General features: G+C 36.5%; 1 protein-coding gene across 3 annotated transcripts; it reads left to right on the forward strand.

The window, feature by feature from the left end:
- Window positions 1-105: 105 nt before the first annotated feature.
- On the forward strand, window positions 106-20,079 carry LOC139148359 (centrosomal protein of 72 kDa-like). Of its 3 annotated transcripts, none has more exons than XM_070719764.1 (14): window positions 106-239; window positions 6,213-6,378; window positions 8,499-8,653; window positions 9,231-9,292; window positions 9,732-9,834; window positions 11,067-11,192; window positions 11,570-11,746; window positions 13,653-13,964; window positions 14,929-15,083; window positions 15,608-15,806; window positions 16,799-16,995; window positions 17,175-17,295; window positions 17,729-17,843; window positions 19,293-20,079. In XM_070719764.1, exons 1-14 carry the CDS (start codon window positions 176-178, stop codon window positions 19,489-19,491), a joined length of 2,151 nt encoding a protein of 716 aa, XP_070575865.1. In that variant the 5' UTR covers window positions 106-175; the 3' UTR covers window positions 19,492-20,079. The 3 variants fall into 3 exon arrangements, with proteins under 3 accessions (XP_070575865.1, XP_070575866.1, XP_070575867.1); XM_070719765.1 differs by having other exon boundaries at window positions 13,785-13,964; XM_070719766.1 differs by lacking the exon at window positions 13,653-13,964.
- The last annotated feature ends 7,871 nt before the right edge of the window (window positions 20,080-27,950 follow it).

Genomic DNA, 27,950 nt, shown 5'->3' on the forward strand with positions numbered 1-27,950 from the left:
TATCCACTACTACTAAAAATGATTAAACTTACTTTTTGTTGATATCTCCTGAATAAAGGCTTTTAAATAGTCCATATTAGAATTGACACCCCTTGACGACTAAATAGTATATGCCAAATTTTCTCCCATATCCGGTTCTTGAAGGCCATTTACAAAGTCTGACAACGTTCGAAAAATGGCGCTCACCATAACAGAAGACTGGGTGCGAGAGAGAGTCCAGCTGAAACACGATAATCTTTGTAAGTAACAATGCCATTGCTACTAGTTTTGAAATATTCAAGGAATGGCGGATTTCGCCATGTATTTGCTGCCATTTTCGTCATGTATTTGCTGACCAGGCAAATGATGAGTGACACGTCAAATCGTGTTTCACTGTGGGAGTACCCGAGCGCGAGCGGCCTTTCCAATGCGTGTCTCCCATTGACGCTTGTCTACTCTGGCGTTGAGGTGACTACCTTCATCCTGACCTTGCAACAGGAAATAAAATAATATGATATCGAATAAATGCTGTAAGGGAAAATCGATGATTTGGCTCTGAACCGCCGGTGATAATCTTTTATAGTTTTGAATACATTTAAAGTGCTTCTGATGCACATAAAAAATATGCAGTTATTTTCATACTGGTGTTTCTGAAACTTTCCTTGAAATTTAATGCCATATACTTTGTTATGGGTCGAATTTTTGAAAATAGATTTCGATACAAAGCAGACCAACTTATTTTTCCTTTTTCACCAGTTTGTCAGATTTAATGTAATTAACGCTTACTTTGGTTTGAATAAACTTTCAAAGGAGAAAAATGTAAACAAAAAATAAGCTTGAGCAAACATTAAAATAACGGCCAGTTTATATCTACCTACTGCCTAGGCAGTGTGGATATCGTATTTCAAAACCATCTTCTATCATGCGAATTTTGGAAATCTGACTAGTTATCTTGTATCCAAAAGGAATTTGAAAATTTCTTCATTGAATTTACCTGACTATTGTTGATATGCATGGAGTGTGGCTACAACAAGGCATTTACCTGGTTCTGCAGTCATGTTAGTACATGTCACTAACTGACAATGAATGTAAGTACTACAATGCAAATACACTTTGGCCTTGCGGGTACCAGAAAGCAAGTCTATGGATCAACTTGCAAAACTTTAAATCATTTTAAATTTTTACACTTTATGATCAAAGATATCATGGTAAGATACTGGCGTGACACTTAGACTTTATGAACTTTTTGTAAATGTTGAGAAGAAACTTTGATTTTGGAGCTAAGTTGCTATTTGTGACAGTTGAATTTATGTAATTTTGTCCACGTTTTATGAAGCTTGTTTGTGTTAATCTCCTGTTGATTTACGTTCGTTGTATGGTTGTCAGAACATTACACTCTGCTCATAGACAAGTCATGTATTGAATTGATCTACATGTACTTGTGTTTAATGTAGTAATTGTTCATATTATTTACAAGTCATACAAGAACACTTCACCTAACATGTAGGTTGCACAAAATCAACACATTTTGTGTTTGTCTAGGTACTTCTCATTCAACTTATGTCTGGTATCTACAAGAATTGCCTTGGCACTTCTGTTCATCCTTCTATTATTATTGAAGAAACTGACCAACAAGTAATTATTCTGTCTCTGCTATCAGGACTATGTTTGCGTGGTAAAAATAGTTGAAAATAAATATGACATACTGAAAGTCTTTTAAGATATTAAGCAATGGTTTGTGAACATGTCAAGATAAATTTCTTACATTTATAAGTCCTTATCAAGTACTGCCCATAATTGATCATTGAAATTCTTTAAAATAGGGTTGCAAAACAACTTACACTCTGATTCACATTTTGATAGAAGCTGTTAACCCTTTTCCTGCCAAGTTCATATTTCACCATTAGGTTAAGTTGGTTAAAACTAGTAAAGCAAAACATGTCCCATATGGTGCAATTTAACAAAGATTTGAAGATTTGAAGGTCCCTGAAGATGGAGATACTGTAACTATGATTTTTTCAGACTAAAGATGCTATAACATACCAAGCCAAGTGGGTGAAAATACTTATGATTTTGGTTCAATACCGCGTTTTACTAACTTGGCAGATGGGGAAGTGATACTATCTGGCAGGAAAAGGGTTTTAATGATGATTGTGATTCAGCAGTATTTTTTCTTAAATTATTAGGGGCAATACCAGGAGGAAACATGTATAGCTTTTTTTGTCACCCTCAGTAAATTCCCTCCTGTTGCATAATTTTATGTTTCCAATATGCCACCAAGTCCTGCCCTGATCAGGGGTATTGCATACAAAAGATATCAGTTGTTTGGAAATCAGCCAGGATGTTGAAGGAAAACAGATGTTGCCACTGTTGGTGTAAACATGCCAGTCAGTGTTATATGAATGTATCATTATTGACAAGAAGAGAATATTTGCTTCCTTGTTTCATAGGTATACAAAAAATGGACCATAAAAATTATTTAACAATAATTTCACTGTTTATAAAATAGACTGTGTCAGCGTTTGTTTGATCAAATGCCAATAACGTATCCCAATGGATTTCAGTGGTGGTAATAAACTCCTTGCACCAGTGTTGTTACAAAGGAGGATTGTTTCTGTATAGACTTCATCAATTCTTATTCTCAAGAGATTAAATGCTGTCGCAGTAGTCATGGTGTTTGTGGAATAGACATTGTTTGGCCTATGGTCATTCCACAAATCACTGTGGCTTGGGTTAATAAATTACAGCAAATTTACAACACATTATAACGTAACAGTAATATAATGTTTTACACACTGTACTGGACATAAGTAACACAAGTTGCAAGAGAGTCAACAATTTTTGTCTTGCCCAGCATGATTTAATAATCAGCTCAGTTTTCTTATGAAATTTTAATCTTTTGTCTCTCATGTTGTGCCAAATGCAATTGCATTTGCAAAGGCTGTACACTCTACAATGAATTTGGTGCTAAAAAATCAAAGTTTAATGAGTTCTTTAGGAAGGATATATACCTTTAGGTATATCTGTGATCTTTGCAAAGTATTGATTCTTTTACAGTTGGGTTGTAGATGTCAGACAAAACAAGTCAATTGATTTGGCTCTGTGCTTTCAGCAGAGATCTATTGTAGTGACACAATAACAAACAGGTCAATACTGGTCATACCTATCAATGTGCTAGACAGCCAGCATTCTTTCATACGAGCACTAAGAGAACTCTATCTGCACTGTGCAGTTTCTGAAATCATCAAATTAGCTAACAGCCATGTTGTGATCATGATCCCTAGCCCTACCACTCACTTGGTGGTGAATCACTCCACAGCAACCAAGTGAGTAGATCACGATCAGAATTCCTTCCTAATTCTATGAGGCATTCATATTTGAAACATGGAAGGACTTCAGTTATGTTCAGAAATCAGAAATGTTCAATAAACCAATAAAGCTTTACTGCAGGCAAATGTACAGAAGATTTGGGTACAAGGGATGACACATAGAACAAGCCTCCGAGTGAGTGCTACATGAGGAGAATCATTCGCCTGCAGAGGGGTTTATTGCTTTATATGACATCAACATACATAGTTTTGGCATTTTACTCCATAATTTGAGGATGAGAAAAGGAAAAAAACTGAATATGAAATTGCGAAAGTGTGAAAGTGGTGCATCAAATCCATACTTTGTCATAACAGTGTAAGCGAAACTGACAACAAAATATGACAACTCTGGTATTAAATGTTCCATGATGGCAGTTCTGAGAACGCAATTTCAAAAGCTTGCGCTGCTTTCAAATAAACTCTTGTGTTAAATCCTTTAATTTTTTCCTGACCCCAAATTTTCCCTATTATCTGAATACCCTTTGTTTCAACATCAACCTCCTATGCCAGTATAGGGGCTTGTTTTGGCATTTGTACATTACTATTCTACTACACATCTCCTCTAATCAGAAAGATACATTATCATACTTGGCACACTACATACAATATTATATAATGAGACTTTGATATCCATAATATACAGTAATATCTAGGAAAATCTTATGCAGACAAAACATGACTCATACAGTGAAATTATTAATATCTTTCATGATTATACACCTACTGCCGTAACCTATGGGAGTTGACCGTCCCAATAACTTTCCGTATTTTGTATAGTACGCCGAGTCCCGAATACGGAGACGTGTGACGCGCAAATTTTCAGGGTTTGTAGCAATTTTATTTCAACAATCGCGTGCGTTCCACTCATATCGCGCGTGCTGCATCCCTCAAAATTTACCATAGAATTAGTTTATACGGACGATTAATGGAGGGAGGTGTATAATAATAGGGTTATACACAAAATACGGCCCTGTATGGACTCGGGGTCAGTGAGTGACGTATTGGACTTGCCTTCGGGTCGTCCATACAGGGCCGTATTTTGTGAATAACCCTATATGATTATTCAGTAGTTACTCCTAGTCCTTTCACCTCCAAGGTTTTTGTCCAGTCCAATTGTTTTCCATGGCAGAGTTAGATCTCAGTAGATGGAAATACAAATCAAATAAGCTATGTAAAATTTATATTGCCATACGGCATGTGTTCAACAGCTGTCAGAACACATTTGCCTGAACACACTTGGTATTGCTAATGTCAGTTATTTGAGTAGGAAATAAATTTCAGATTCATATGTGTATATTCTCTCAAGTCACAAAGTCCATGACTTTTCTGAAAGTATACAGATGCAATTCAAAACATTGATGATTCTTGTGGGCAATCCAGAATTAATACACCAGTTTGTGCCAGTACGCTGTCTCTATAGCCAAGAATTTGAATATTGTCATCATTATAAATGGAATGTCTTTCTCCTCACATTACAAAATATTAACTGACTAATGTTCAGTAATAAAATGTAAAATGATATTTGCCAAGGGTCATGCATTAGTTTCCTCTGAGACAAAGTAACATCAGGGTTACTCGAGGCGGAGACTCCGCAACTTGATCTACCCTGTAAACAAACTTACTTTCAAAGATTTTCTTAAGTTTTCACAAAGCACGTTAATGGTTTGCCCATTTACTACCATTGTAAACTTCACATATTACCATATAGTTTTTAGTATTTGTTTGTCTCTTTTAAAATATGTAAATCGCACTGAGACGTATGTGTAGTGCGTGTAAGAAATAAATATTACCACAAAGAACAAGATTAATAAAACTTTGCAGGAAATCAAACCATGCATTCAACCATTTTTGATTTGCAAATATTGAAAGCAACCCAAGGCTTGCTGAGTTAAAAACCAGTTAATGAGTTATTTCAGATTCATGCATATTTTGTGATAAAGGAGTTCATTGCACAATTATACTTGTCAATAAAGGGAGTGTATGTCTCAACAATCTTTAGTTTTACAGTTGTGCTGAATATGCAAATTCTATAAAACCTTTCCCTGATTTGAAAATAGTGTTGAATAGGAAAGTCCATGATAAAATATTACCCATACCCTGTAATTTGCCGTTGTTTCTCTCCCTTGGTAAATGTCAGTAGCAGCTCTGGATGTGAGTAAATCTCATGATCTTAGATTTCAGAAACTGATTTTTCCACAAGCAAGTTCCATTTTTGGGTTGTCCTGTGGCCCAGTTAAAGAGCCAATAGCTGTAACTTTTGATGATTTTATACTGCGTTTGTTTTTAGTGTGCAGCACAGTCTCTTGTTCCCCAAAGCATGTTGAGATATAGTTTCAATACTGTAGTCAAGGGCTATGTAATGGTTGTTATCCTGGGCCATTGCACAGTCCCTGGGCTACATTATTACAACATGTTGAGATAACACAGTATTCAGCTTGTCAACTCAGCCTGTACATATGTACACTGCATTATTGCCAGCGTGTGAATTCTGGTCCAAACTAGAATTCAAATGTAAACAACAGTGCATTCTACATATGTAGACACTGTGTTGGCAAGCTGAAAAGTGAGCGTTTTAGCATGCTTTGGGGATGAGAACATAAACTTGCAATGACATAAAAAACAGAAATAGTGCAAAAATGATCCAAAGTTACAGCTGCTGGCCCCTTAACACCTGTAAATGTGCAATATGTAAACAGCAATACCCAACTGCTGTATGCTGGAGTACTATCAAATGTACCGCGATGCGTATCCTTTGGACCACGGTAAAATTGGAAGGCCACTTGGCTGTGCTTGGTGTAATGCAAAGCTTTGCTGTCTGCACAGTTCTATTCCTCACCATTCACTGGATGTATCTTCATTTTACAGGTGATGTGAGGTCACTTACATTGCCAGGAACATACCACGAAAAGATTGGAAATCTTGGAAATTCATTGAGGAATTTTCAACGACTGAAACATCTGGATTTATCAAGGAATGGACTTGTTAGTTTAGAAGGATTGGAACAGCTCAAACTACTGGAAAAACTCAATCTGTATCCTTGGTAACAGTTGCCATAACATTTTCACATTTGATTGGTATTGAAATACCAATTCTCAGAAACTTTTTAAATCACTCTTTCTGTAATTTTACTAATAGTTCAAGCGAACTTTTATTTATTGGTATTTTGTGTTGAAATTTTAGATTATCACTAAGAAGAAGATATTATAAATAAATAAGTTTCATCGTGGTTGCTCATCTAGAAATATCTGTAAGAAGGACAGGTTGCATGAGCTGTGATGGTTTCTGTAAAACTTCCCAAATATGATTCAGTCAATTTAAATGATTGCTTGGAATTACTTTCAAGTCATTCTGTCCGTTTGTGTGCTTGATTCTTTGTTCTGAATGATTCTGCTGTAAAATGCTGCGTAAATTGATGTACTATCAAAAATTCAAAGGCATCAACCAAGACACTTGTGAACAAATCATTTGATGAGATATATGTTATTTTCTCAATAATTATTGTCTGAATTTTGAGTGTGGTCTCCAAAGTTTTAGAAAGAGTAGTTTACAATCAATTTGAACAATATCTTCAGAAGTTTGACATTTTGTATGAATTTCAATCTGGTTTTCGACCTGGTTTTCTACGGACACCTGTCTGATCCACCTTACTGACTATATTAGGTCAAATATGGATAAAGGGGAGCTAACAGGCATGGTTTTGATAGATCTTCAGAAAGCCTTTGATACGGTTGACCATGCAATACTGTTGGAAAAGCTTGATGCATGTGGCATGAATAAAGAGTCAGTACGGTGGTTCAAGTCATATCTGTCTGGTAGAACTCAGGCCATGAACGTGAACGGTACTCTTTCTAATAATAACTCAGTTGATTGTGGAGTACCGCAAGGCTCTATACTGGGGCCTTTACTTTTTTCAATATATGTAAACGATATGCAATCAGCAGTGTCATGCAAACTGCTCTTATATGCTGATGATTCAGCTCTTCTTGTGTCTGGCAGAGATGTTGAACATATTCAAACAAAACTTAGTAAGGAATTGGGTTATCTCAATGAATGGCTAATTGATAATAAATTGTCTCTTCATGTCGGTAAAACAGAATCTATCCTGTTTGGTTCTAGTCGAAAATTAAAACAGTGTTCGGAAATGCAGGTTCTGTGTGGGGATGTCAACATCGCTGCAAAACAGTGTGTGCAATATCTTGGTACTGACTTGGATCAATCCTTGTCTGGTGAAACAGTAGCATCTAAGGTTATTAAAAAGACATGTTCTCGTCTCAAGTTTTTATATCGTAATAAGAAGTTTTTAGATTTTCATACGAGAAAACTGTTGGCTAACTGTTTGATACAATGCCATTTTGATTATGCAAGCTCTTACTGGTATAGTGCCTTGACTTTAAAAAGCAAACAAAAACTTCAAACTTCCCAAAATAAAGTTATACGGTTTGCCCTTGGTATGTCAGCAAGAGCACACCTTGAATCGGTTCACTTCAAACAAATGGGATGGCTACCTGTTAGCCACAGAGTCGCATATATAAAACTCAATCATGTTCATAGAGTTACATTAGGATTAGCACCGAAATATTTGTCTGATAATTTTGTTTTTAACAGTCATGTCCATAGAACGAGATCCAGACCCTATTCTATTTTTATTCAAGGTGGGGCTCGGTTTTATCAGAATAGTTTTGTATATACAGCTAGTGTTGAATGGAACAAAGTTCCAAGAAATATACAGAGTATTACTTCAAATTCTCTGTTTAAAAGAAAGTTAAAGGAGTATTTTTATGAAGCAATGAATCAACGTGAGCAAAATGATTTTGTTTTTTATTAATTGTTGTCGTGCCGATTTGCTTGTGATTTTATTTTTCGTGGGACCACAGTGGAAATAAGTTTTTAACTTTTCTGTGTTATCCCAGCACTTCTGTCTTTGTCTTTTTTCTTGTTTGTACTGTATGGTTATTTTTTAAGTGCTAAATAAATAAATCAATCAATCAATTCCTTTCTATCTTCAGAAATTTAGTCCAACCTGTATTTCGTTTGATTGGTTTTGTCTGTGTAGTTTGATATGAGGGTGAAAGAATCCTACAGGATCTGACACACATTTAAGGATGTGGATTGTACTCATGCAGTTAATTAATTCTTAACTGTTTCATCCAGCTATTACAACAATATAGCCGCTTTGAACGATCTCTACAGACTTAGATACAACACCAACTTACAAGAACTAGATTTGAGATTGAATCCAGTCACCCAAAATGAACCAGATTATCGCTTGTTTCTGGTTCATATGCTTCCAAACCTCAGGAAACTTGGTAAGGGTTCAAGTTTGCTTGTTGTCTAATACCAGTATATTTCCAATGAGAGATTTACTAGTGTGGTATCTTTTTCGTGTGTGAACAGCATTTCTGCTCATGAGCTAAATGGTTTGATAGACCACCAGTCCTGAATACCATAGAAAGAGTCAGCATTTAAAGTTCTTTTATCAAATATTGTCTCACTTGTTTAAGTGAACTGTGAGTGAACTGTGTTGCTGATTCAAACACAAAAAACACTTTTTGATAATGGCGTTTGTTTCTTTACCCTGTAAATGTTGCTGTATCATTGCTTTGATGTCATCAATCCTACAGGAGAATAGACTTGTAGATTTAACTGCAAATCTAACTTTCACGGTACTCTGTTGACCTCTTCTGCCATGACTTCCTAGCAGCCATGTATGATAACAGCAAATTCTAATGCTTTATTACATGATCTTGCAAACTGTCCATTACAGTAATACATGTATTCTTTTCTGATCTCAATTGACTCAAGAATGTCTCATTATCTGAGAAAAATATTTCAATATTCAACAACAAAGCAGTGATCCTTGTTGTATGTTTGTTTATTTTTCAGATGATAGAACAGTGAGAGACAGTGAGCGAAAAGCAGCTCTGACCCACTTCAGCACAGATCAGGTAAGTCCATGGTTGTATAGATTCAGTGAGTAGCTTTATAAACTATTCATAAACTGACAAAAAAGGTAGCCATTATATTGTATCTATTCCTTTACTCCGACTCAATTGCAATATTACATGGTACTTATCCAAAAACTGGGCAATTCATATGATAATTTTGGAAGACGCAAAATGTGAATCTTGAATCTTGATAAAAACCTCAACACTGAACATTAACTATAAGTGTACATTGTCAATTGAAAGCCACAACGTAGTTAGAATAAATGAAAGTTCAAAGTTAAACTTAAAACTGTTTACTTCAAAAGCTGTAACAGTACATGTTGTGTCATTAATGTCAAAATAAAATTTTCACATTGAAACAGGGAAAACAAGTATTTTTTCAGATTAGTGATGTTTTGACTTGTCTTGATGTTGATATATCAATGTTTCATTCATTAAGGCAACAGATTTGACGGAGCATCCACCGTTACCAGAGCCAGTTCAAGATAGAGTTCCAAATCCAAGAGCTGAGTATGTGAAAAATCTTGGTAAAAAATCAACAGGTAAATACTGTAAAAATACAACCTCGAATGTGTCATGTTCAACTGAGAAATTCAGACTAGTATCTCAATCCCTCTTCCTCTTCCCAAAAGAGAGTTTTCTTTTCCAGTCACTTTTCTAGGACCCTTTGTAGTGAGATTTAGCTTACCACGGGAAAAAATAATTGCACATTCCATCTCACCGTGAGACTTAAGAAATGGAATATGTATTAAAAGAAGGATTTCATTGACCTTCCTTTTTTACTGCATTGAAATGACTTGAGAGAAAAGGTTTGTAATCAATACATAATTACAACTACTGTACGACATCATCAGCATGTAACGTGTAAGATAATAATACTGACAATGCTGCAACATTGTGATCATAGGCAATAGACAAGTTAGTCAAATGACGAAATAAACTAAAAATTTACCAAATCAATAATGGATCATCAATAACTTGCTCTGTACAGTGACCAAATAACATACATTTCTTTATTTGTTCACGTGCTTGTTTTCCAGCATTAGATATGGAAGACCGGCCATGACATGCGACATGCGAGTTTTTTAAACTGCGACCTGGGAGTTCTTAACTACTGCGACATGCGAGTTCTTAAACTGCGACGTGCGCGTTGCAAAACTAATATGGCGTTTGCATACATGTCATTTCGTTCTCCTCCTAACGATGGATTACAGAGGTAGAGACGAGCTCATTTCTGCATACTTCTACAATGGATACACCCTGGGAGAAATAACGGCCACGTTAGGACTCCGACATGTATGGAAGTCCGGTCACGACCTGCATCTTTAACTGTGATCTGCAACCTAACCCTAACCCTAACCCCTAATGCTAACTAACCCTAAGTTATGCTGTTACAATTTTTCTTTCCCTTGGCCTTACCTCCAGGGTTGAGAGCGAAGTAAGGCTTTTTACGAGAGAAAACCTAACCCCTGACCTCATCACACACTCACGATCAGTCCAGTCCCAAGAGGTTGAAGGTGAAGTAGACACTTTACGAGAAAACCTAACCCTAACCCCTACCCTAACCCTAACCGCAGATCGCAGTTTTAAAAACTTGCATGTCGCATGTCGTGACCGGTCTTCCATAATTAGATAATGATGATTGTGAAGTTTTAGATCTGATATCCAGGACAGCTGGTGACCTAGGTCAACCTAGGCAGGTCACAGGGTCACAGGGTCATATGCTATGCGTAACATACATTTCTTTATTTGTTCACCTGTTTGTTTCTTGCAGCATTAGATGATGATGATTGTGAAGTTTTAGATCTGATATCCAGGACAGCTGGTGACCTAGGTCAACCTAGGCAGGTCACGGGGTCATATGCTAAGCTTCCATCAACAGATGAACACACAGCTGAAGGTACTTTATCATAATACCCAAACTGTGCATATTTGTCACAATTGACCATGTCAAAATATCAAATGTAAATAAACCATGGCTACTTTACATGCATAACAAAGGATTTCAGTACAGCTGATTATGGTTGTCACATTCACAAAATAGTCTGTGTAATTACATTACAAATTAATGTATTGCCTGTATTTCCTACATGGTACGTGTTGTCATTTACTGTACTGGACAACACTGAGTGCTGAATTGTACATCTGAAAGCAACGAAAAAAATACAAGAATATGGAAAGAGAAATTTGAAAAATGAATGATGCCAAAGGTGAGCAAAAATGTTTGTGGATAGTACAGTAATTAATGTGAGATAATTTATGTTGTCTGTTGTATAGATATGAGGAAAATGGACAGAGCTGAGATGTTGGAAGATAATGCCATGAGAGAGAATGACCAACCAAGCACAAAGTATCCTCCTTCACCATTGAAACAAAGCCAAAGAAATAATGAAAATGTTCCTTTAAAAAACAGCAGTGGAAGCTCCCATTCAAGACAAGTATACTCCAACTCTGGTAAAAAAAATTACAGTCTGACTTTAAGGAAATGCAAAGTAGTGTGCAACTGTGTGCTTGTAGTAAAGACATCCATGAGATTACAGTAATCGTCACTGACGTTGTACACTATAATGTAATGTCATTGTTCAAAATTCTTCACTATTTGTAATCAGTGAAATAGGAATGGGTCTTATTTTGAAAAACTTTTTATCTTGAGATCAGCAAGAAACAGTTCCACTTTAATTACATAAATGCATGACAATATTTCAAAAATTCAAAAAAGTTACTTTATCAGTAATTTTCGCAAAAGATTGAATCGTAAAAATGACAAATTTTTGCCTCTGAAGTATCTTATTCATACAATCAAATTTTGCTTTTTATGGAAAGTTTCCTTCTTGTCACTCAGTAATGCGTGCAATAGTACCAATACCATCTTATTTGAAACCAAAATTCTGACTTGACCAAGATTTTAGTTAAGATTCATTACTGACCACTGAGGGCGCCATTCATCCACCTATGATATGTACTGTAAATTCATTCAACACTTGTTGTGTATACTTCTCAAAGAAGATCATCTTCAACTCATGATAATAAAATATGCATGAACATTTATAAGTTACCAATATTCTAACCATAATATAATTTAACCAGTTTTATACTCTCAACATCGTTGTGCTGTTGCTTGTTGTCTAACATTCCTCATAAAACAAACCTCACATCTTCATCAAATAGCATCTGTTTTGCTTTTTTCCTAACTGCTTGCTGCGTCTGTTGTGTGTTTTATGTGCAGTAATGGTGAGTGCCACTCTAACTTCTTATGGCTTCCTGTGTGTGTTTAACTAGTTTACTTAGGCGTATGTCACTGACACCACACCATAGAGAATTGAGATGTCAATCGATAAACTTTCTATTCATTTGTCTGAGAGCTGTTGACATCATCAGGTTTGCCCTTTGACCTGTCTGCCAGTTCAATTTTTGTGAATGAGTTCAGTTTTTTCTGTGTGCTATTTTGAGGTCATCTCACAAACAACATCGGACACTGCACTTTCTTTTCAAAGCCCCTCTAAGTTTGCATGGCGTCCTAAGGTCACTGAGTTCACTTTAAGTGAACTTTTTGTCTGCAACCTCATTCCTTTGTATCTGTGTTTGTGGTTCAGTATACAGTTTTATAGGTTGCACCTGTGGCCCTGTTGACTAGTTGAAACTATTTCAGCCACTTTTGTTGGGTGTTGTCTTGATTGTGCTGGCAAAGCTTTGGTCTGTGTATAGTTGATTTGATCTATCCAAGAAGTTTCCAGGTTTGCCCCTAAACATGTGATTTCACCAGGGTGAAAGCATAATGAAGTCCTTGAGCAGCCGTTCATGCCATAAGCCATTCGTACTATCATTTCAGTCTGTAAACAAAGCAAATCTCTGGCAAGCAGATAGCGGTCACATCATCTATATGATTTTATCGTGTTCTACACATTTCAAAGTATCTTAAGCAATGTGAAAATAAAATACAAAGGTTTGCTTTATGTAAGATAGTAATGGATCATGTTAAATCTGGTTGGAAGCTGGCAAAAAAATTAGAAATCGCTAATTAATAAGCTCTGTGGAGTTGAAAATGAATAGTTAATTTATGCGTACATATATGTGCCCTTTATCTATCCCATGAGTTGAAAATGATAGAGCAGATCGGTGCAGTCAATACTATTGAGATGTAATCTAGCATTCAGGATTTGAATAAGTGGTGGTGCTTGAACTCATCTGATCTCTTTGTGGAGTTACAAGCATTGTGTCTTCACATAGTGTTCTCTTTTCGCCGGCTGACCCAAATTTTATAATAGTCTTTGAAGAGCCTCTGTATGCCATGGTGCCCCTGCATTCACTGTGTTTTGTCACACTCTGTCTGTCTACTTTATTCTACCATGTGTGCTTACAGCGGCGAGGCACCTCCACCAACACCCATCACGGAACAAACCCCCACCCAGAATGACAACAACAGCAACAAGCGGCATCATACCCATCATAACAATGACACCACCCTCCCCTACTGACCCCTCCCCACCCACAGGAAAGAGCATCTTTGCCACTCACCAGTCTCAAAGGGAGAAAATGAGAGTACAGTTTGCTGACGAAGTTCAACAGATCAGAAAAGAAGCTGATGCAAATTTACGATTTCGAGATGAAAGCAAAGCTTATACAGCATATTCATCTAAAGCTAACTTCACACCGGCACCAAGGCCATTTCAAGGTGTGTAAATGACATACTCAATGCCATTCCAATAACATGTGTATCTTTACATGTGGTGGATTTCATTCATCATGCTCTGTGTACTTTTATGTAATGTTTACATTGTATTTCAATTGCTATTAAATTTACCTCTCATAACATTATATCAGGACTTACCATATACTTTAAGCATGTCTTCTTCAACTCCTTGCCAGTAACTTTAGTAATAATATTTAATTATACTTTGTAAAACCCTTAGTAGAAACTTCAGGACACCCCAAATATTCCATTAGACTTATTTGCAAGTTTTATTTCAATCGACATGTTATCTCAAATCTCAGTCAAGGCAATAGACTGTTGACAGGCTGATATTCATAAGGACAGTGACACATTTGATCAGTAAGCAAACATGTAGATTGATAAGTAAGCTGTCAGACTTCAGATTACAGGGTTTCACTTCTGGAATTCCAGTATTTTCAAATCTCACGTGAAATATCCCTTAGTGAATATGTAACAATACATTCTTGCTGGAAAACAATTCCAGTGTCAAAAATATCAAATACATTGTATATACTGTAGATGGTGCTTGGAAGATCTCCACCAATTACTGCTCAACATTTTTTTGTTAGCCTCTACAGTACCTTTTTTTACCATGCAATTCGGTTGGAAGAGTTGTCAAAAACTCTTGAACAGACCTGAAATTTTCAGTGACTTGGAGTTTATGAACCAAGCATAGCTCTTTAACTGCCAAATATTACATCGCATCAGTGTAAGAATTTTATCTTTACATTGAATCAAACCATGAGTTATGAAAATCTTTGTGTTAAATTTGCATTCTGTGTGGAATGGAACAGATGTACTTCAACATCGTGCAGTTACTCTGTCTGTTTGCAAAACATACACATTTAAAACATTTGAAATATCTCTGTGGTTGACTGTACAAGAAACTTGAAGTGACCTGAAATTCCTGAATTTCTTTTCACAGAACCTGATGAAGTGGATACTTTTCAACAAATATCAAAACCTGTTGAACCTCCACCAGCTCCAGCCAATAGTGTGCCTTCCAATGGGTCACATGACAGATCATTTGACTTATTAGAAAAGAGACTTGAATCATCAGGGCCAGTGAAGAGAGCTGTGGTATGTCAAATCAAAATGTACAATATTCACAGTCCCACCCACGTGGATGGAGGGACTGTGAGTAAAGCTTCCATTTGGTCCAAGCTCCCATTTAATTTAAAATGTCTCAAGTTGTACTGAATGGAATGGTTAAATTCATAACAATAAAAATTGTCTATGGATTTCTAGAAACATGCCAGAACACTCTACCATTCTTCTCTGAACCAGATTTGAAGTCTCCATCTCTTCCAAATTCCTGATTTTGATTTGCTCCCTGTCATGAATTTGGCAGTAAAGCCAGGTGCAGTATCATTCATCGACTGGTGGAGTTTAGATTGTATGAGTCAGACAATTGGTTTAACTTTGATGCAAGTGTAAAGTGATGAAAGTGATACAACTAGACTTGACCACAGAAGGAATGATCTCATCTTGATAGTAGTCATGGAGACCAACATCATCATGCCACATCATTTGTAAAAAAGTATGAAACTATGATATTCCACCAAATTTGATTGATATTTGTTTGTTTTATGGTTGATATTCAGACACCACCAACCCATGACAGAACAGAATCCGTGCAATCCAATCCCATCCCCCAGAGTGATTCCTCAGACAGGGATACAGATGAAGGTGTACTGGATGCTGATAGTCCTGTGCAGAAAATATTCCTTGAGAAATTCCTGACATTAGTTGACAGGTATTGGAATGGTTCCAGATCACTCCATAAAAATGCTAAATTCCTCAGTAAGTACCATTATTACTTTTTACAATATTGCTACAAATTTGAAATTCACAACATAAATCTAAATCACATGTAACTATGTTTGAGTTTCATTTCGCCTTGAATTCTGTCTGCTATGAGTTGTTTTACAAAGAGCAGCTGACACAAAAACATGGCAGGATATGAATACAAAATTGAAACAGCAAAAATGTTCATGTGGCAATACCAGCAAGCCGCATGTCACAAAGATACTTTGAAATCTATGAACGAAAGATAAATATTATAAATACCAATCCTGCAATCTTTACTCATTGACAAAACTTTCAAATCATCCTGCACCTTTTATAAACAGAGATTTTGATATGACTCCACTTGGTAGACCAATTGTTTTACTTTTTATAGTGCTGTAAGAGCCTTTTACATTTAGAGGCTATATCCACAACCAAATACCTGAGCACACTGTTTATAACCTCATTGTAATATGCTAAAGTTAAATACAAGTGGACAATGTTGTTATTTAGGACCGAAGTTGGAATGAAGGTTCAGAAACCCAGCCTCAAACAGACTCGGAAAAGAACATTTCAGAATTTGCACGCGTACACAGTTGATTCCATACAAAACGTTAATACAACGCGTCGATATCGTGATTACACACCGAACTTGAAGAATTTTACTTGAAAAACGCCCAAAAAGAACTTTAACAATTATGTTGTTGTTACATCGCCATCGCTGCTTATACAAACTCTTCATTTGTGGGTTCATCAAGCTGCACCAGACTATAAGTTATCAATCAAAATCAATCTCAAGCAGTAGACTTGCTCAACATTATGGCATGTTGAGCTCTCAAGCTGCAGTTCAAAATTTGTGTGACCTCAACAATGTTACGCGGCATGCAGGTCTTCTTGTTGAGAATGTAAACCCCGGCTCCAGCCAATCAGATTGCCGGATTCCAGCTAAGCATATCACAATTTGACCGTGAATTCTAAGTATCCAACACCCTACATGTTCATTTCAGATCTAGCAAAGACTGTGTTGTCCAACTATGTGGCTGATTTGAATACCACCAGTCAGAGTAATTTGGATCAATTACAAGCAGACCTGGCTCACTTTGCTCAGGAAAATGTCACCTTAAGAGGCAGACTCTCACAGCACATGCCAAGTGATCACAGCAGAGAACTGAAAGAGGCATTAGATGAAGCTCAGAATGATGTGGTAAGTTGAAAAAATTTTGAGCTATACAGGTGCAAGAAGTTTCTTCTTTTGATTATCTGCAACATATCAATATAAATTTGGGTAGAAGCTATGTACTTCTACAGCCAAGAGAAGTATATTTTATATGTTGGCTTTTGTAAAAAGGTATTTAACTAGAGAGTTGTCACTGTTTTTTGTAGGCTGTTTTGAGGTCAAGGTTGCATCAGTCTTTAGACGAAAACCAAAAGATGAAAGATCAAATTGCAAGCATGTCATCAATGGCAATGAGTGGTACAAGTACTGTGGACAGTAAACAGCTTGGTAAGTGTAAGTAGCTTAGTGAGTGTAAACAGTTTGGTAAGTGTAAACAGCTTGGTGAGTGTAAACAGCTTGGTGAGTGTAAACAGCTTGGTAAGTGTAAACAGCTTGGTGAGTGTAAGTAGCTTGGTGAGTGTGAACAGCTTGAAAAGTGTAAACAACCTTGTAAGTGTAAACAGTTTGATGAATGTAAACAGCTCAGTAAGTGTAAACAACATGGTAAATGTAAAAAGCTTGGTAAGTGGTCATTGTCAATTAAGTGCATAGTGACTCATGATTCTTAACTCTAACATTTGTTGATGTGAGTACAAGACAGCTCTACCTTTGTACATGACTGAATGCAAAAATTCAAATTATAATTGTATTTCAGTACATCACAAGAAATGTATTAACTGATATCGGGCTTTGTATTAACTTTCCCATATTTATCTTTCAGATGATTTGTCCCGGGAAAATGAAAAATTGAAATTTGAAATAGAGAAATACAATCTACAATTAAAACACCATGCACAGTTACAGGAACTGGCTAATATGCTACAAGAAAGTCATAAGTAAGTCAAATTGTGCATCTTTGGTGTGTCATCATTCATCTGTACCCTTTGCCATTTCACCTTATAATTATCAACATCGTTGTATCTTTCATACCCCCCAATTCCTTGTAAACAGGTCCACTTTCACTATTGATAACAATAGGTTTGAGCCAAACCATTGTGGTGAAAGGGCTGAACTGACACTTATTGGTTAGTTAAAACCATGATTGTAATGAATGACAAAGTAAAATCACTTTACTTCCATATTTAGTATCAGATACTATTGTTGGCTATGGTTGTATCAGTAGCTATGGTCACGGTGCAGTAGCTCTGAATAAGCCTTCCAACCAAGTAAATTGTTGTTTGTTAACACTGTGAAAATGTGAGAAGCATCCAATAAGTTGACAGGATGCGAGTGGCACTGTAGTTTGCTTGTGTTGACGTTACTCAAGCTGTAGCGTCTTTTCTAAGTCAGGGTAAAGAAGGGCTAGCCATGCTCGTCTTTGATGGAGAAACTAACATTATAACCTGAATCGGACATTTATTGTTCAGTTACCCTGAAACTTCAGTATCATCTGAAACATCACTATTCCAAGATGCAGAGGATTTGTGATCTTTTTATGAGCGGTTTGCTGGTGATGTATCTGCATTTTATTGCACAACCAAGTGTAGGTCAGTTGTTGTGTCTCACCTCTTTGCTTGTGTGTCAGTAGACAGTTGATTTTTATCCACTGTAGACTGCAAAATTCTGATGACTTTTCCTTGTTGATATCCATGTTCCAAATGGTAGTACCAAGTCTACAATTCTTGGTATACTGACGAGCCCAGTTTTTAGATTAATAGTTTACAATTAAAATCAAACGGATTGCTTTCTGTGTACTTCTTTGCCACTTGATCTTAATCGGGCGTCAGTGTTAACATTGACAATGCAAATGCTAGCGATAATCTTTTTATGAGAATTAACAATCTAACGGAACCGCAACACACATCTTGACAATAGATTGCACTGCGCATCCTGACGAATTTTTGGAAGGACCATGAGCTGGTGTTTACTTGCTATGCTCTTTAGCTATTATATTTTAGCTATTATATTGCAGTCAAACCCCAGTTTCCTAGCTTACATGGAAACTGGGTAGTATTTCATCAAGGGTGCAGGGACCAGGGATGTTATAGGTGATTCAGTGCTGTTTGTATTGTCACTGTTTGGTAACCAGATGTAATTGACATTGATACCAGTTTGGGATTTATATTTTTGAAACATTTTTGTCACAAAGATCACATGATTTCACATTTTCACAATCAGCAAAGTGTCAGAATTCTACAAAAAGACTGTCCATATTGACTAACAATGTTACCTACTTCTGTTCAAGTCAGAAAAAAGTAGTAATCATACTCTCTCATATATTTGCATCATAAAATAGATCTTCAACAACATCAATTGAATATTGTTTGTTTCATAATTTTTGTCAGGTCATTGGTGACTACAAATGATCACTTACTGAAAGAGTTGGATGAAACAAGAAAACGTCACGCGCAAGAAGTTCAGCAACTACACCTGTCCTATGGTGAACTCAAGAAAACCATGGAGTGGGCCCCCGGGCATGGCCGCTATGGCAACACACCAAACAATGGCGGCAGTGGATATGAAAGATACAACGATGTTGAATAATTATAAGGTGAAATGGCAAAGGGTACAGACTCCCGTAATGCTTTGAGTAAAATCAACTTTTTGATTCATTTAAACATCATCAATGTGGGAGTGGTTGCCATGGATTTGGATTTTGCAATATAAATGTGAGAGGAAACAGTATGATGAAGTCAAGTCACAGGGTTGATTGGGATATTTTTACCTGAATTTGATATGGATACAAACCAAATGGATACTATATGTAAACTGAATGAAGCTCTTATGCAAGGGTAAGCTTTGGTCTTCCAATTGAGGCATTGCTGAAGAACTCTGGGGTCCACGCTGATCAAGTTCACAAATCAAGATAATTCTAAGGGGTCCAGTGGCTTCTCAAAGCTATGGGAAGGCCCCTTAAGAATACCCTATTGTTTACATATGGAAGATCTGAGCCCCAAATTATTTTTATAAACGAAAATATTGATGAATGAAAAACTACTTCAAAAGAACTTCCTGTAGATAAATTGCATGAGTATGTTTTTAATGAAAGGTTTTACAGATCAAATCAATTTGAATGTCATTAATGAAGTGTATTTAGCATAAGATTATATTAAATGAGTGGCATTTATCATGGATCAGGCATGCATACTATTATTGCAGTGTTTGTGTTGACTTTTAACTTTTAAACTCAAGTGACTGAGAAGATAGGTATTGTTTTCATCTTTCTTGAAAACTTCCTTCTAAATGACTGTAGCAATCTATTCATGAAACTGCAGTCCCAACATTTATACAGTAGCATAACAAGTTAAGTTGGAACAAGTTAAATACATCAAATTCTTCTGTCTTCTACTTTCAAGTCAGGGAAGTGGTGGATTTATGAACAGACTAATTTTCAATTGTTGAAGAACAGCTTAGATGAAATAGCTATCAGAGAAACAACATATCTTTAAAAGCAAGAAGTACAGTATTTAAGAGGGGGGGGGAGGAGTAACTCTCAAGTTTTATTGTACCTTTAAAAAATACAACGATTTTCTACAATTCATGCCATTCACAGTCTGATTCAACTTGCAAGAATTGAATGAATCTCAACTCCACAGAAAGCCCGGCAGTCGGTGATAGCGCCCTCTAGTGGCCTTTAGTGCCATGACCTTGTACAGTGCACTTTCTGGAAGGTTATCGCCATAGCAACTATCACACAATCAACAAAACAAATGTTTTTGTAGAAATTCCCCGCCAGGCCTCAAGTCACTGAGCTATGAAAACAGAATGCCAGACATTAGACATGCTTACGTACAAAATTTATTGACAGCCAGAAATGTAAGCTAGACTGTACACGTACATGCAGTCCTCTTGCTCTGTTAAACATTTCAGAAAATGACTTTAATTTCAGCAGTTTTTGACAATTTCTGTTGAAACATTTTCAACCTCATTTAGAAATTCTGATTGAAAGTGTGTCGTTTAAGGTCATTTAGTACAGTCTTGTGAATGCAATAACTCATCCCTGTCAGGTGTTGGATATTTGTGTCATTGTAGTGGAAGCTTTAAAATCAAAATACAACAGGCAAAGGGTAGCCAAGTGTCCAATTCACATACCTGCAAAGCAAATAACTGATTTGATAGCTTGGTTTCACCTTTGTACCCAGACTTTCTGAGCTACTGCTAGTGGTTTAACCTAGCCTTTTGGACTGAACAAAAACATACCAACAATAGTCAATGTGGTCTAATCCTTGAAGGGCTGTTTGATTCATGAAAGACTTAATATATGTCCTTGTGAAAAGATTTTGTGCCCCTCCAATATCACTAGCCTCATTTACATCAGTGTTTTTTATTTCTTGTTTAGTTTTCATTATTACATCTGCTGGTCTATTTCAGCTGTCAAACCCCGGTATGCAAAGTTGTAAATCCCGGTCTTATACTGGATTCGGAACGTGCACTGATAAAATGAAAAACATTCTTCTCTGCAAATATTTGAATGTTGTAAAATATAAACGTTGTACAATATAAAGGTGTTGATGTACCTTGTAGTCTGGCTGGTCTTAGAAACTCTGCCATTCTTCAGACCAAATGTCACACTCAAAAATAATGACACTTCTGTCCCTCTCGTGCAAAGTTATATCATAAATTTGTCTCAGGTATGGTTACATGGGTATGTTTGATCACCTGTGTGAATACATGATGGGATAGTATGCTTGTCCTGACTTGTCAAAACAGTCAGCCCACTTAAGGCAAGTTACAACTACCTAAAAAATGTGTATATTTCACTCAAAAACAAATTGATATAAATTAACAATGCATTCTTTTGCCACTGGTTTTTCATGGTTACAAACATAAAGTGTTTGTCTTCATTACACGACTGGCTTTAATATCATATATATTTCCATACATTAAAACATTTGTAAATTCCAAATGTTTCAATAGTATTGTCAGGAACCCTGTGTTTATAAAATAACAAGAACTGATTGGCTGAAATTAATGTAGAAATCTGGAAAAGGGCAAAATTGCAATCAATAATTTATCAAATAGTCATCAATTAGACTTGTACACTACTAGAAATCACATCAGCCCCTGACCTGTAGTTGACCTCTTCCTTCCAACCACTATTTGACTCAATAAATCAAGGATTTAAGAACTGCCATGAAATATTCATGATGATTGCAGTGAGGCAAGCTTTTCAAAATGTTCTTTTCAGTGTGACTCTATCATGTTTGTATTTGGTTCTCTTTGAGCAGAATTGTCTGCAGTCACAGGTTATTAGTATTTGTGGCTTACGGTGTTTGCCATCTCTCCATTCCAACAAAAGCCTTGCACCTTGACGTGTCACAACGTTTTTTGACTGGATTGCTACCTTTGAGTAAGGATACAACAACAGAAAGCAGTGCTCTATTTTTATATTGTAGCCCGACTGACTCGAAGGTCAGACGTGAAAATGGGCCACACCCACTGTATAAATGCCTTGATGCCAGCCAACTGGGGTTAGGAATTTCATTTGGCGTGAAATATCAAGTGGTGAAGTAGTAAACTCCATTGAACCATGCTCAGATCATGTTCCTACATGCTTTGTGCAACTAAATAGTAGTCTTACATTTGTTGAGGAAAATAGCCATTGTTTTTTCAATGCCAGGATTAGTACAATGATGTGGTAAGATTTTCCTGATATCAACTGTTGTTCTTTGGTAGTGTATCTGTCACATTAATAATCCATGTACACATCAATGCAGACATAACATTTTACTCCTTCAAGAGGCTATCATCATGACGACAGAATGCTATAAATTGTTTTATTAACCACCTTGGCCAGTAGAAGGTGAATCAATGTACACAAAGGCTATCGACCCTCAAATCATGCATGTAGATAACACAATTGACAACTGATGTATTTGTGTCTGCTAGTTACCATATCAACAAACAACCCATGCTACAAAAAATGTGATATTTTTAGGGTGATTGACTTTTAGCCCCATTGAACAACTGGGTACTCTGTTCTCTGTTGTTTGTGTTGTTGGGTATTTTTAACCAGGAATGTGGATATAATCCTGAAATCATTTTGTAGTTTGTTCACGAACATCAGCGTTTCACTCACAGAGTACATTGCTCTGTTTTTCAAAGTTCAGGAAGCTGATACTGCCTCATGCAAAGCAAAAATATCCTCAACAATTTGAAATTCCATTAGAAATGGTAGGACTCCATTCTGTCAATTTAATATTTAAATGAAGTTAGCGTATCTCTGTAATTGCAAATGAAATAATATCCTGTCTCTTCATTGTGAAGTACCTATTAATCTGATTCATTAAATTTTGCTGACAGGTAATAATTTTATCATATTTTGATATCATTCAGAGAAATATGTAACTAGGTCATTTTTTATGAAATGAATGAGTTTGACCCCGAAATACTTAACAAAGGATTTAAACAACTGTGCATTAATTGATAAAATACAGTTCTTCCAGTGTGAATGATGAATATTTTCCTGTTTAAATGAGATATGCTGTCAATAATATCATGTTTTTTGTCAATAATATCACCTTGTTTTTTGTCAATAGAAGATCCTGACTAGTTTCACTTACATGTACACTCCCCATTCTGCTGTACGTGTGTCCACCCACACTACTTAAAGTGACGATGTGATACACAGTCCCTTAGGACTGTGGGTGATACCATAGCCCTGGGGTTGAAATAAAGCAATTGTCTTCATAAGTAATTTCATTTTGCTTCTACTTATCGAAGTGTGAATACTTTTTAGTGTTCTATTATTTGCCAGATCTTTACAAGTCAGTGAACTTACACTGTGCATTTGCTACATCTTTCAATGAATCCATCCATTTTTCTTTTCACCATGAGTCTATTATCATTAATGTGAGAATTTTCCTCAACTTTTAATGATATCAGTATTGTGATGACTATGTCCAATCATTTTGCAGTTCATGACTCTATGATTAATTAATACAGTGAAGTTCCGGTAGATTATCAATGCTGTCATCAACTGCAGATCCAGGGTAAATGAAACACAACCAACAGGTGTAACAGTCTATTGGTAAAATGGAAAATTGAAGAGATGAGAGAGAGGGGGGGAAGGGAGGGTAAGAGAGACTGATAATGACTCTTTACGGCAACACTGATCAGATTTCAATTATTTCATGTATCCATTATACACTGTGCCATAAGTATTCCAGATCTTTTCTTAATAATTTTACATCATTATGTTACGTAAATATCTCTCTTTCTGTTTGATATGTCAATATTGTCACTATTAGTGAACTCAGTAATATGCACCTATGTTATGATTGTGCATTGACTTGAACTAATTTCATCTGAATGACTCTTTCTTTCAATTAGCACTGTGACCTTTGACTTATTGATGGTGCTTTTCAAACACTGTAATGTGTTGCTGTACATGTAGGTTTAAGTTACTGCACTTGGACTGTACTGTATTGCTGTATGCGTAGGCTTTCTTACTTGGACTGTGCTGTTTTGCTGTATATGCAGGCTTAAATTACTTGGACTGTTCTATCAATTGACCCTGTCAAGTATCAGACCTCAATTATCCATCTGATATAGTTTACCCATAGTAGCACCCCTTCCCCATGTATTGATCTAACCATATAATTGAAAACAGAGTTTCAGTGCCACAGTATGTCAGTGATCAGGTGTACTGTGTCCACTGTCTGTATGATGAAAATCAGTCATTTCTAGTGGTCTGCTAATGCTGAACAATTTTTTTTTTTCTGTTTATTTAGGACTGTATGCTGTGACATGAATGTAGCAAATTTCTAGCAAAAAAAACCTGGTGTGGTTGGTTTTTACACAATTCTGTGTTCAGAATTACATACAGAAATACAAACAAAACAAGAACGGGCATTGACACACGGTGATTTCATAAATCAGCCAGTTTCTTCACATCATCTGTTTTCAAACAATCTTTACTCCACATATTATTTGATTTTATGTTTGTGTGTTGTATGTTTAGTTTTCAGGAATGCATGTTTCAGTTTTTGTTTTCATTATCTATATTATGTGTGTCATGTAGTGATATCCCCTCCATCCAATTTTTTCCCAGTTATTTATTTTATCATAATTAGATGAAATTATATCGACTGTGATTTATGAATTTAATTTATTGAAATAAACTGCTATTTATATAAAAATGTTTTTACATTGTTTGTTCCTTGATATTTTCACGTCAAATTATACTGCATGGCAGTGTATCCTCAATGCCAATTTGAAGTACCACAGACTGAAAGCCAGGCTTCTCTATGACTCAGAATATTCTTTGTATGGTAGATAACTCAAGAAAGTTTGGAGAAATCCACGGATTGCACGGAATTGACTCAAAGAAGTACTGGAGTCTTGAAAGTTAGAAGGCACAGTGATGAATTGTAAAAAGTTGGAAGCAAATGTACTGTATTCATGATTAGTATAAAGGCCATTATTGAGAACATAGGAGGTGTCTCTTTTTAGTCCCCACGGACAAAGTTTGGGGGTGGGGGGAACTCTCTGTGTGTCCAGTGCATCCATTCATACAAATTTCTCAGAGATGCCTATCGCGGTTTCTTTCAAACTTGGTACATGGATTACTTATGTCATATATATGCACTGAATCCATTTTCGATAAAGCTGTTACATTGACAAATATAATTAGCAGCCCTGTATTTCCTTTTGTGCACAGTACTTTCAAGCCAAGTCACATTTTACTCTTTTGAGTATAAAAGTGAGCTTCATTCATTGCCAGGTCAACAATTTAGAAACATTTACAATACCTACAGACATATTCCATGTGAAGGACTTCTAAATCTAACCACCCATATCCATCTTTATCAGAAACCAACACAGACTTCATGTAACCACATAGCTGTGATATCACAGTGGTGCTGTGGTGTCCATTGAAGGCGCTTGGGTCAAGGGTCATCGCAACAGAACCGCTGCGAGTCAAAGCATAGACTTTTTTGGTAGTTTACTAAAGCACCGATTGATGTCGCTGGTTTAGCTCGCAAAATAAGGAAATATATTTGTCTTTAGTAACCACATTGCAACCATTGATCGCACACCTATTTCTCAAATGTAGCTGAGTAATTCCATTCATACATCAGACATCAACTGCACATAGAGTACACACCAATACAACGTTTTCTTTACCATTTTCCAGATATCCGTCAACCAATATCACTTCACCATCATTTCTGTCAATGGTTTCCAAATTCATTGACCATGTGGAGACTATGTCATTGACAATGACTTGTTGAAATGAGTATTGAAAATAGAGGTTATACTTGTATTGTGACTTGAATTTGCAGTTCATATGCATGTGTAGGATCAATCAACATCACCAGGAAGATTCTACTTTGAGAAGGCTTTGACTGTAATTGCCATAACAGGACAGGTCTTGAATACTTGAAGACAATTTGATACCTTGCCTCCTGGCAAGATGCTTTTTAGTCCCCACGGACACCGTCCGGGGGACTTATGGTTTGGGTCATGTCCGTGCGTGCGTGCGTCCGTCCGTGTGTGCGTGCGTGCGTCTGTGCGTCCGTCCGTTCACCCAGATATCTCATAGACGCCTGGAGCGATTTTGTTCAAACTTGGTTCAAGGATAGTACCCTACCTCATACAGATGCACGTCGATTTGTTTCACAATGCGATCAAATTTGGCCATGTTAGAGGACTTTTTAGTTTTCACCTCCATAGACCCCCCATGTATAAGGCAGTCCATAGACTCCCATGTATAAGCACAGGCGACCCATAAAGTATTACTGAGATTTTGACACTAGTTTTCACCTCCATAGACCCCCATGTATAAGGCAGTCCATAGATTCCCATGTATAAGCACAGGCGACCCATAAGTATTACTGAGATTTTCACACTAGTTTTCACCTCCATAGACTCCCATGTATAAGGCAGTCCATAGACTCCCATGTATAAGGCAGTACATAGGCTCCCATGTATAAGGCCAAGATAAATAAAAATTTAGTTTCTCATCGTATTCATATTGCAAAAAGGATGCAGTGACACAGTTTTTAGTCCCCACAGATAAAGTCCAGGGGGCTCATAGATTGGGTCATGTCAGTCCGTGAGTCCATCCGTTCACGCAGATATCTCAGACACTTTGACAAAGTCATGTGACCTTGGTGACCTTTGACCTCGAATATACATATTTGTCCATAACTCAGTAACCACAAGTGGTAAACCTTTCATATATGGTATGATGGGACACCCTATGACGCCACATATTGTACCTCATTAATTATGTGCATATCTAATTTTGAGCGAGCCAATAGAGCTAGAGGTCTGATTTTTGGTATATATGGATAACTTAGCAATACAATTTTTATGACAAAATGTCACGTGACCTTGGTGACCTTTAACCTCAAATATACATATTTGTCCATAACTCAGTAATCACTAATGCTACACCCTTCATATTTGGTATGATGGGACACCTTATGACACCACATATTGTACCTCATTAATTATGTGCATATCTAATTTTGAGCGAGCCAATAGAGCCAGAGGTCTGATTTTTGGTATGTAGGGATAACTTAGCAATACAATTTTTTTGACAAAATGTCAAGTGATCTCAATGACCTTTGACCTCAAATATACATATTTGTCCATAACTCAGTAACCACAAGTGCTACACTCTTCATATTTGGTATGATGGGACACCTTATGACGCCACATATTGTACCTCGTTAATTATGTGCATATCTAATTTTGAGCGAGCCAATAGAGCTAGAGGTCTGATTTTTGGTATGTAGGGATAACTTAGCAATACAATTTTTTGACAAAATGTCAAGTGATCTCAATGACCTTTGACCTCAAATATACATATTTGTCCATAACTCAGTAACCACAAGTGCTACACTCTTCATATTTGGTATGATGGGACACCTTATGACGCCACATATTGTACCTCGTTAATTATGCGCATATGTAATTTTGAGCGAGCCAATAGAGCTAGAGGTCTGATTTTTGGTATATAGGGATAACTTAGCAATACAATTATTTTGAAA

Source organism: Ptychodera flava, chromosome 13 (genome assembly GCF_041260155.1).
Source record: "Ptychodera flava strain L36383 chromosome 13, AS_Pfla_20210202, whole genome shotgun sequence".
NCBI classification, from domain to species: domain Eukaryota; kingdom Metazoa; phylum Hemichordata; class Enteropneusta; family Ptychoderidae; genus Ptychodera; species Ptychodera flava.